At 34.3% G+C, this 11,924-nt stretch overlaps 1 protein-coding gene and 1 long non-coding RNA gene across 2 annotated transcripts; one reads left to right on the forward strand and one right to left on the reverse strand.

The window, feature by feature from the left end:
- Positions 1 to 528: 528 nt before the first annotated feature.
- LOC113754208 lies at positions 529 to 1,166 on the forward strand. The gene is made up of 2 exons (XR_003465149.1): positions 529 to 569; positions 744 to 1,166. It is a non-coding gene; the product is annotated as an uncharacterized LOC113754208 (long non-coding RNA).
- A 1,505-nt stretch (positions 1,167 to 2,671) lies between these two features.
- Positions 2,672 to 8,990, reverse strand: LOC113752090 (probable LRR receptor-like serine/threonine-protein kinase At3g47570). The gene is made up of 4 exons (XM_027296229.1): positions 8,069 to 8,990; positions 6,583 to 6,654; positions 3,196 to 5,187; positions 2,672 to 3,024 (listed from the first exon to the last, which is right to left on the reverse strand). Exons 1-4 carry the CDS (start codon positions 8,988 to 8,990, stop codon positions 2,672 to 2,674), a joined length of 3,339 nt encoding a protein of 1,112 aa, XP_027152030.1.
- Between the last annotated feature and the right edge of the window lie 2,934 nt (positions 8,991 to 11,924).

Here is an 11,924-nt window from a genome sequence, read left to right on the forward strand (position 1 = left end):
ACCACCACCACCGTCGCGTCCTCTCGTCCTCTCGTCCTCACTCTCCTTCCGCTCCTTCAATTCTCAATTCTCGACAAATTTAGGGTTTATGATGTTATATTCATTTTTAAATTTTTGCCAATCAAAAATTGATTTTTTTTGGTTGTTCCTCTGATAATGTTTGCCATTAATGTTATAAATTTGCTACTGTTTTTTTGCTTCTAATTCAACATTTGGACGAGGATAGAAAAAAAGGTAGCACTCTGTTGCCCTGTTCTTCTAGATTTAACGTAACCAAGCAAAATCTTTTTTGTTTTTGATACAGTAGCAACCAGGTTTTTGTTTGAGATTTTTCCAATAGCTAATTTGGTCTTTTGAATTAATAGCTAGTTTGGCATGATTTGGTCTTTTGGCTTATGTTTTCTTATTGTTGTTGTGATTTTGAATTGCAGAATTTGGATATTGACATGGATAAAGAAGGAGACGAGCAAAAGGCAAAAAAGAAAAAAGTGGGAATTTAAAGGAGACTTGTTAGAAAATGACATGCATGGGAGACTTGCCTTTGAGCTCTTGCCAAAAGGTGGATCAATGTATGAAGAAACATTGGAGACTTACAAATTTCATGATTAGATCTCTTTGATGCTGGAGAAGTTGCTTCTTGTATTGAATTTCTCAGTTTTAGCTGACGTTAACCACATTAATTCTTCATTCATTTGTCAATGAGCTGAATCCAGAATTATGCACCTTTTGTTGTTCTGCATCAGGGGCCTCTCCGTACTTTATTAGTTGAGGCAATCTGTCCTTACAGCGAAATTCTGCGCACCAGTCCCTACTGCAAGAAGATCTCCTCACGCAATCTTCTGAAGAAGTGATGTTGGAAATGGTGGTCAACTGCTGTGGTTTTTAGAAAAAATGCTACAAACTTTGTGAATAAGTGTTAAATCTCTTTTTGGTGTGGCCTTATGTATATTACCTGACCTCGTTTCCTTCATGTTCAAGTGTGGTGGCAACTTCTACCTTAGCCTGAGAGAAACTTGTGACTCTTTCTTATGTTGTAGTGTTACTTGTCAAATACTTTACATAGGAGATAATGCAGGCAACGAAGCTTCTGTTGTTACCTGTTCTGTATTTCTTTGGATAATGTTTTTTCCTTGCATATAGTAAAGGAGCCTTATTTTGACTTTAAAGTAGCACGTAAAATATATCTAAGGCGTCTTTACTATGGAAACAACAGAGTTTATGTAGAGCAACTTCGACTCAATAAACATTGTCTTACTGTTTTATGTACAAATTTAAGAGAGTATTGTGGGTTGAGGGATACTATAAATATTACAGTTGAAGAAGCAGTTGCAATGTTTCTCTATGTTCTTGCTCATAACTTTAATAATCGCACTGTCAATTTTAATTTCATAAGATCAGGTGAGACAGTTAGTTGATACTTTAATATAGAGTAGGTTTTTAATTTTCTAAAATTTAAAGTTCCTAACTTAGAAAAAAATATCAAGGTTTTAACTTGATAAATATGTACTTTTTAAGCTAGAATATGTAATTAGTTTTTATTTAATATAATTTAATTAAGAATTTTTTTTTTAGAAAAGGAACTAATTAGCTTTTTCTTTAAAACTTTAGTAACAATTAGTTAAATGCAAGAAAAATAAATTATTAAAGGCACTAATTGGTTTTTTCCTTGAAGTTTTAGTAACAATTAGCTAAATGTTAAAAATTTATTACAGAGGAAAAAGAAAAAAGAAAAATTTTATGTAAACAAATGTTAGATGAAAACAATTCTAATTCTTAATGAATTCTTCTCCCGTCCAAACAAAGAATTTGGGATTCGAAATGAATTCTGTATCAATTCTATGCATTTCTCAAACAAAAGAATTACAATGTTTTGGAATTCCAATACATAGTATTCTAATTCTATAGAATTTCAATTCCAATTCAATTCCAATTCTGTAAAACCAAACGCACCCTAAGCGTAGTTTCTCAAAATTGAGCTATTTAACAAATGTTCCCACCATTTTCTAGCTTGAGGCAATGGTACATTATTAATTTTAACATTCTCCAACTATTGCCAACCACAATTACAAATACAACCTTCAATTTTTCTCTGAATAAGTACTATTAATTTCTATAAATTAAGTAGTAATTGTAGCACAGAAAACTACTTTGCTATCTTTGTTCTTCGCACCTTTAAAATGTAATTTTGTAATTAACTAAATGCATGAATCTAAATGCCACATTCATGTTCTGTATGTATAAACACATATGCCTATGTGTACCTCTATATGGTGATATATATTGATGATCAATTTATTTCTTATTTATATGCAAAAATTGAAAAGGGCAAAGATGTATGAATAACTAAATGTAAATTACCACCTTAATTGCCATACATGTTTGACAAGCATAAACACTGAGTTAACATATAAATTAGGATCCTGAACTTAAGGTCTCCATAAACAAATTTATTGGCAATACAACATATCTCATTCCCGTCTTGAACTTTAAGCAAGACAAAGAATTTCCCCCATATAAATTTGCACTCTAGGGCTCTGCCATATATTCAGTAGAAAAACATGAGTACTATTTGAATGAATGGTAAGCCTTGGAATGAGATTTCGATATACTATGCTATTGCAGACAAAGTTGCTAATGGATTATCTCATATATAATGGTATTACCGTCTACTTCAAGGTGTGATATCTTTGATAAATTGAAGTTTGACCTTCTGCAATGCTCCTAGAACTTCTTTCATGTTTATTCTTTCCTCAGGAGCATTTGTGGTGCAACTTAAACTAAGTTGCAAGATAGACGATATGCATTCAATCTTCCTTTGTACTGTTTTATCTTCAGGATGAAGCAAGTCTGTGTCTATAACCTGAATCACAGAATCTGGTGAGCATTCTTGTATCCAACGCCTAAGGTTTAATTCTTCTGTAAACATCTCATCCTTAGGCTTTCTTTTTGTAAATGTCTCCATCAATATAATCCCAAAGCTGTAAACATCAGTACTTGTTGAAATCAATCCTTCCAGTCCATACTCTAGCATCAAAAAATTTGAAACTAGTTGTTAAAGTCAAGTACTAGTACCAGTTCACCAATTTTACATTTTTTTCAAATTTTTTAAATTTCACATACTGTACTAGCCATTAAAAGTTTAAACTTTAATTTGAATGACATAAAAAATTTGAAATTGGAATCAAGAAAAGTCACCTGGGGCAATATATCCAAATGTAGCAAGAGTCTTTGTTTGTATCACAGATTCTCCGTCTCCCAACAACTTCGCAATTCCAAAATCGCAAATATGTCCAACCATGTCTTCATCTAGTAGAATATTGCTTGGCTTCAAGTCACAGTGAACTATAGGCATTGAATAGCCATAGTGGAGATATTCCAAACCAGAAGCCACGTCTATCATGATACCCAACCTTTGCTTGATACTTGGGACATGATAGTTTACATGAAGCCATTTCTCAAGGCTTCCATTGGGCATGTATTCGAGCACCAAAGCCTTAAAGTCAAGGCTAGAGCAAGCAGTAATTACTCTAGTTAAATTTCGATGACGAAGGCAGCTTAAGACTTCACATTCTCGATCAAAGCTTTTAAATGCACCTTCTAGCTGCAAATCGAATACCTTTATGGCCCAAACCATCCCATTTTCACAAATTCCCTTGTAAACTGAACCAAAGCTCCCTGAGCCAAGTAAGTTACTCTCGCTGAATCCATTTGTTATTTGTCTAAGTTCATGGAAGGACACCCTTTCAAATGTCGCCGTGGGAAGCAAGTTCTGAGTTGGAGCTAGAATTTTCTTTCTCAACTTTAACCGTATCAAAAAAATTGAAATCACCAAGGCTAATATGACAGATCCTGATGTCAACAGAACAATCATGACTATCCTTTTGGTCCTTGATTCATGCTCAAATGTACTTGCACAAGGTTGGAGCCTAGGAGCGCCACACAATGCTTCATTTGAGAGAAAAGATAGGTTCGTGAAATTTGCGAACGGCCCTCCATGAGGAATTGGTCCTCTCAATCTGTTGTAAGACACATTAAAGTATTGGAGATCTGGCAGTTCCTGTAATGAATTGGGAATTTCACCTTCCAAATTGTTAAAAGATAGATCCAAATGCCGTAACTGCAACATATTCTTCATGGAATCTGGTATCAATCCTTGTAGCATGTTACGTTCCAAGGAGAGGTCTTGCAAATCCTGTAGTGCTCCAATAGTGCTGGGTATCCTACCCAAGTATTGATTATTTGAAAGGTTCAAATAGATTAATGCCTTCAAGTTTCCAATTTCAGCAGGCAAAGAACCTGTCAAATAATTTCCTGACATGTCTAGCTCCAAAATATATCTGAGGCTCCAAAAGCTTGTTGGTATCACAGAACTTAAATTGTTAGAATTGAGATAAACATATCTGAGTGTTGTAACGTTTCCTAAACAAGAAGGCACCATACCCGAGAACATATTTTGTCCAAGTGTTAATTCTCCTAAGTTCACCAAATTACAAAACTCACTTGGAATAGCACCAAGTATTTGATTGCCGCTTAGATCTATCCTCTGAAGCTTCAAGAACCATTTGATTGTAGTTGGAATTAACCCTGTCAAACTATTGTTTTCAAAGAACAGTTCTACTAAGTTGCTCAAATTACCAATCGAACTTGGAATTTCACTTTTGATTCCACAACTACCTGCATGAAAGGATTCGAGTGAGCTAGAAAGATTTCCGATAGACTTTGGGAGGAAGCCATTCAGAGGATTCCCATTAATCCTCAAAGATTTTAAATTCTTGCAATTTGCAAGAGACGTAATGAAGCTCAACCTGTTGGATCGCAAGTCCCCAAAAAAATCATTGTTTGTTACGGACAAGACTTCTAGTAATCCCAAGTTTCCAAGAGAATGAGGAATTGCACCAGTAAAATGGTTAATGCCAATGTCTAGTACTCTGAGCCTAGAAGCATTTGAGATGGATGTTAGTATAGCTCCAGTGAATTTATTTCCCCCGAGATAGAGTTCCTCAAGATTGGGTAAGGAAACACCTAAAGTCCATGGAAGCTCGCCTGAAAAACTGTTTTCCGAGAGGGAAATAAATTGTAGTGTTGAAATATTGAAAAGTTTCAGCGTGATGGGACCTGTCAACCTATTTGAGCTCAACTGTATAACTTCCAACTTGCTTAGATTACCAACCTCTTGAGGTACTATACCTGACAAATCAAATTGGTAACAAGAAAATGAGGTATTCGACGTGAAACAATTTGGTCAAAGAAAGAGGTAAGTAATGAGAAAATGGACATATACAGGAAATACGTAATATTAAGCACTACGGATTACAAGCTAGCAAGCATTTGAGTACAAAACGATAAAGACCAGTTCATGTAAATCCTGTTCCTAATATAGATGAACTAAGCATAAACTAGTGTAGCTTAAAAACATCTTTTCTCTCTTCATTTGAGTATCTATTGAATCGTTGCTAATTAAAAAGCTAACTCCCTTAATTTATCTAGTTCACAGTGGTCAGGTAATTGGCGTTATTTTGCATCTTGTAATTCGAAGTTTGTCAACCTAGCTGGTAACAAAATTAAAGCATGACAACATGCCAAAACTCTTGGATATCATTTGTTTAAGTATTTTTTTTTTAAATTTTTGTGGTAAAGGAAAAGTGGGTATGGGAAAGGGAAGGATGCAATGGAGACACAAGGAAACAAGGACAGGAAGAATCCACTTCGAACCTAGATTATTTTCCGAAACAATCCTTGAAGGAACACAAAATCCTGTTTTCTAACAAGTGTGTGCAAAGTAACTAAACTTAATGGAAGAGGCAATTTCAGCAAAATTAATTGAATCAATGGGTAAAGTTAGGAATGCTAATGGTAAAATTCATTGACAACTTTGGAAATGATAAAACATTTTGGTATGGCTTAAACTAAACGTATGACATTGTCAAGTGGAACACGGGAATATTTAACTTTTCTAACTCCAACATCCACGCTCTTGCTTCTCCACCATATATACCCTCTTTCTAAGTGCTCCCTCGTCTTCCTATTTCCCATTGCATCGTCTGTAAGCCCTTAATCAGATTTAGTGCAATCAATTGGGGTTGACTTATATATGGCATATTGAGATCAAGTTGATCGAACTCAGCTTGAATGCCTAAACCCGTTTTTGCTTATGCCGTGGACCAGTATGAACTAACATGTTAACAAATGAGAAAGTGGGAGACGCGCCTCACAAGTTCCGTTTCACACCATTTGGGGGTATATTAATAATTTAAATCATACTAAAAAATATTTGCATCAACCAATGACAAAATCACTATACCGGATTTACATCCGAATCTAACTTGTTCACTCCCAAATCCAATTTCTTTACTCAAAACTCCAACTTTTGTATGCCCAAAATGATTTACATTAAAGTCATTCTGATTTATATCAAGAGCAAGCTTGTATGAAATTGTGCAAGACACAACTTGTGAGGCTCGGGATCCGAAAAAGAGTCCAATTTGTACTTGCTTAGTCAAGCTCAAATTTGACTTAAAGAAAACTCTTCTTATAATGCAATAATAAAATAGAGCTGATTTCAAAATGTATGAAGCTTTTTACCTGTCATATTAGCACTCCTTATGCCTAGTATCTCCAAATTATAGAGATTGCCAATGACTTTTGGAATTTCACCTGCCAACAACTCATGACATGAGAATAAATTAAAGGGCAAAATACACTTTACTCTCCTGTGATTTAGTAATTTTCACATAACCTCCTATAGTTTTAAAAGTTATATATAATTCTTCCATAATTTGGATTAAAGTTTCAAAGTAACGGAAATGATCATTTGTAATGGAACCCATAAAAATATCGAAATTACCGTTATTTAAAAACTAAAATGGTTGAAGTGACCAAGCTATATAAACAAGTATGCATGACACTCTAACCCCATATGATTTTATGTTTTACCATATAACCCCTTCATGATTTTCAAAATATATACATAACCCCCCATGGTTAATAAATAATTTTCAACTTTACATAGGGGTACTTTTGACATTTTAGTTGACTCCATTATGGAATACAAATTCAGTGATTTTGATACTTTAATTCAAATCATAAGGGGATTATGTATAATTTTTGAAACTATAGGAAAGTTATGTGAAAAAGCATTACACCACAAGAGAATAAAGTGTATTTTGCCTTGAATTTAATTAAAGGAACCATTCACCAATATTTCTAAAGTAATTAGTGACCTCCAACAACATTCTTTTTTAATTAAATGTTCCATGTGAATTTTATAAATTTAGTCTAAAAATCCTTCAAAACCTAATGAAAATTTCTTCTTGGGTTATGAGGATTTTGAACAACTTTCAAGGGGCTAAGATGGAATTTCAGTCCAAATTCATAATTCATGCAATAAACTTACGTCAATACGTCAATTAGTCATGGATGACAATTGCCGATTATAGCTAAAAACTTTAGAAATTTTGATTGAGTAAAGAAGATTTTTTTTCTTTTTGACAAAATAAAGAAGCAAGTTAAGACATAAGAAAAATCAGACAATTTAGTTTGAAATGAATATAGATAACGTACAGGATGCGGCCAAAACTAAAAATACTTTCAAGTATGAAATGAAATAAGAAAGAAGGATGAATTGACATTATGCATGTTAGGGTAGAGTAGTCATTTTGCAAAAAAAAAAAAATTATTAGTTTGAATGAATTTCATCCATATTACCTTTCAATCTAAAGCAAAAAGAAGTTAAATGTAATATTTGAAACCACGTGACAGTTAGATGGCACATTACCACCACATGAGGGTCTTGAGTAATTTCCCCAATTTTTTTAGTGTAAGTATCTGTACCAAAAGTATTTCAAACATTCCCACATCCTTGTTTTTTTATTTTTTTTTCTAATAGAAGGGGTGAGGTTTAAGAAGCAGACAGGAAATTATTGCTTAAATCCAGTTTGGTTAAACATTAAGTATTTCCCCACGCATGTGCATCTAAACTCATTACCACTTAAACATTTAATAGTGATGAATTGATGGCTCGAAATATGCAAAAGAATTTTTTCAAAATAAAGGCAAGTTGGTAGCTTACCTGTCAGGTCTGTCCCACCCAAATATATTTGTGTAAGCGTGGTTAGATTCCAAACTCCATTTGGTATATGCCCTCTGAATCTGTTGTATGACAAGGATAAAACTTGGAGGTTTGAACATTCTCCGATGCCTGATGGAAGTTCACCTTCAAAGTAATTCCATGATAAGTAAAGCCCTTGGAGTTGTGGGAGATGATCGCAGATACGTGCTGGAAGGTAACCCGATAAGCTATTATTCGTAAAACCAATTGTTTGCAATGAGGAGAGGTTAAACAAAGCCCATGGCAGAGGGCCTACAAGTTGGTTATATTGAATTTCCAAAACTCTCAATTTTGGTAGAGCGCTAAATTCTTCTGAAAGGTTTCCCGTAAAGAAGTTACCACCCAACCCAATGACCTCTAGCTTTGTCAAATTAGAGAGCCTGCCTGATAATGAACCAGAAAATCTGTTGAATTCGAAGTTGATGTACCAGACAGCACTTAAACATCCCAACCATGATGGAAATTCTCCTTCAAAGTCATTGCTTGCAAGGTTGATGTACTTCAATCGATGGAGACGAGATAGCTCGGGTGGAAGGTGTCCATGAAAGCTGTTATTTCTAACATTTAGCCAGACTAGGAAAGAAAGATTTCCCAGTTCTGGAGGTATGGTTCCTACAATTCCCATGTAAGAAAGGTTGATGGCTGCGACTCTTTGATGGCGAGCGTTACAAGTGATTCCAATCCAGTTGCAAACAGAGTTCGAATTGGACCAGTTGGTTGGGATGATCCTTTGGGGGTCGAAAATGGTGGTTTTGAGGGCTAGAAGTGCATTCAGATCAACAGTGTTGTTATGGTTGCCGGCAGCAACTATGCTAGCTGAGCTTGTTGTGACAAAATGCAACAGTAGCAAGGCTGCAACGAAAAGAAAATAAGTTCTCTTCATTGCTTATATAGAGGTAAATAAAACTTGAGGAATGCCAAACAAATATAGAACATTGTGAGCTTGGGCAGGACTTATATAGGCATATATTTGCGATTGACTTAATATTTTTCCACAACCCCAGGTTGAAGAATTTTGAATAAAACAGGTTCCTAATTAATTAAGTATTTACATATGTGCATGAATAAATTGCCATTACTCATTGTCCATGAGGAAGTTATAAGAATTTGACAATCCTCATCTGTTCACCTAGGTTCTATTTTGATACGTTTGCTGGTTTAAATTCTTTTCTTCTTTTAAATTGCTACATATTCTGCTGGAAAACAGGAAAAAAAAAAAAGCTTATAGGAAATCTGTTACTCAATTTGGTGAATTTAATATAGCCTTGACTCTTATGTCTGAGACATATGGTTTTAATTTTTTATAATTTAAAACTGGGTAAAAATACGAACAATTGACTTGTAAGTGTGAAATTGCCATTTGTACGCCATGGCCGACTAGTGTCATGGTAGCTTTTCAAGTGTATTATCGATCTCTTTCCCAGTAGTTTTGGACAATTTGAGCAGCTTGTCTTGATGAAGACCTGCTGCTCAATTCTCTGGCTAGAAGTCAAATGCCCACCGGGGGAAGATTAATTCCTCTCTTTGGACATCATTGGGTTAGTTCCAAATAGTAGTAATAATGGTTATGGAGAATTCTAAATTGCTTGTCTTGTCACGTTAGTGTATGCTCTCCTAGTCTATTGGTGATAATCACATATCATTACAGTCACTACCTTTAACAAGACTTGGTCAACCTCGAGGATGCTATCTTGACAAAGAACCATGAGGGTCCAAGTCTCAAATCTATTGGATGTGTTTACCGAAAACTATGGGTCAGTTTGGATTAGCTGTTTTTGGGATTATTTTTCAAAAATAATACTGTAGCATTCCATTTTTCAAATATAAGTCCGTTTGAATTAGTTATTTTTGAGATTGTTTTTCAAAAACAATGCCTCTGAAAACTTCAATAAGAGAAAGAAGAGCTAAAAGCTTGTTGTCCCTTCATTATTTTGTGGATGGATGATTTTACCCTTTATTCCATTAGTTCAAACAGCAAAATTTGATCGAAAGTCCAAAAGTTTACACATTAAATTGTTTAATGACTTAAATGGTACATATTATAGCTTAGGGGCTAAAAGTGTATAAAAATGGCATCTTAGGGAGTTAAGAATTATGTGACTTTATCACGTCCGCACGATTTGAAATTAAGCATCATTGGCCTATTTTGGGACATTTATTGTTTTGGATGATTGTTTTTACAATCATCCCTGTCCTTTGTTCAATTTGTTCCATTTAATATGCTAAGTCAAGCGGACCGTACATAGCACGTGAATTAGCAACTGGGGTTTTTATATGTCCATCTAGAGGTTTTTCATTAATCCTGGAGCAATTACTAAACATGTTAAATAGTTACTCCACATCAACATAAAATTTTTCTTACGCTTCATGTCGGATGAAAATTCACTATTCATGTGAACAATAAATGTTACTATTCATTACTCCCTGTGTCGTTTTATATCTTTAAGATTTCTATCTTATTTATTTGCAAAAATTAAAGAAAGGAATGATGTATCAACAACTAAAAGTAAATTACCAATTTTATTGCCATATATATATATATATATCTGTATGCATGTATGTATATGTATGGCAAGCATGGATCAAGGCCCATACAAGTTGTGTTATGTTCAGTTAAAACTGATTCATGTAATTTTTACTATATTTAGTATGAGTTGATACATTCAAATTTACACCAATGTTGTATGAGTTTACATGTAAAATTATACTAATAATTTCATGAACCAGTTTAAAATAGACATCACTCAACTTGTTAGGTCCTAATCAATCAAACATAAACGCCAATTAAAATGCTTGGGTTCTCATAACATGAAAACTAGAAACGAAATCTTGAGGTCTGTAAACAAACTTAATTATTGACAACAATACATATCTCATTCCTGTCTTGAACTTTAAACATTTCAGTGGTGCACCAAGCGAAGACTAATAATTCACCAGAAACATTTGCACCTGATGGTTCTCCCATGTATTCAATAGAAAAACATAAGTACTACTTGAATTAATAGTAGTCCTTGGTATAAGCTTTGTATATAGCACATAGTTGAAGAAGAAAATTGCTATTCAATTATCTCATGTATAATGTGTTTAAGAGCCTAAATCTCCCACATTGATGTACCAAGTATTTCTAGTCACATTAAGAAGATTTTGGGTCACTTCATTCGTAACCAACTAGTTTTGAGATAGAAGTCCAACTTCTTTATCAAAATGGGAATCATAATCTGCAATCGAGGCCATATGGTTTGTTCGAGACTTCAAAAGTAAGCAAATCTCGATTAAATGAAATCTCTGAGTTCATTCCAACACATATTGTGAGTTGATTATAACTATATGAATTGTAAATGAAAATTTATGCCACATGTTGGACTTCGTCGCAGACGTGCAGGTTAGTTATTTTCAAATGATAAATGATAGTAATAGTTGTGGAGAATTCTAAATCGCTTGTCGTATCATTTTAGTGCATGGTCTCCTAGTCTATTAGTGATAATCACGTAACATTGCACTCACTGCCTTTATTAAGACCCGTTCAACCTTGACGGCAGCTATCTTTCCTAAGAAGCACGAGTGTCCAAGGCTCAAATTTTCTATTTCCCTGTTATTTTTTTCCAATCCAAACCAAAGGAAGAGTAGGACAAGAGACAATAATTACAGGTCTTGGCCAAGATAGTGTGATTGTAATGTTTCGGTAAACGGATTAGCTGCAGATTAATGCTTAGGCGTTAGGTGCCACATGCATTTGCTTTGAAAAATATTTTTGCTTATGTAGTTATAAGCAACACACCTTGCTGGGATAAATATAAACTCGTTGCTAGGTTACAAG

The sequence above is a fragment of the Coffea eugenioides genome, chromosome 11 (assembly GCF_003713205.1).
Source record: "Coffea eugenioides isolate CCC68of chromosome 11, Ceug_1.0, whole genome shotgun sequence".
In the NCBI taxonomy this organism is placed as follows: Eukaryota; Viridiplantae; Streptophyta; class Magnoliopsida; order Gentianales; family Rubiaceae; genus Coffea; species Coffea eugenioides.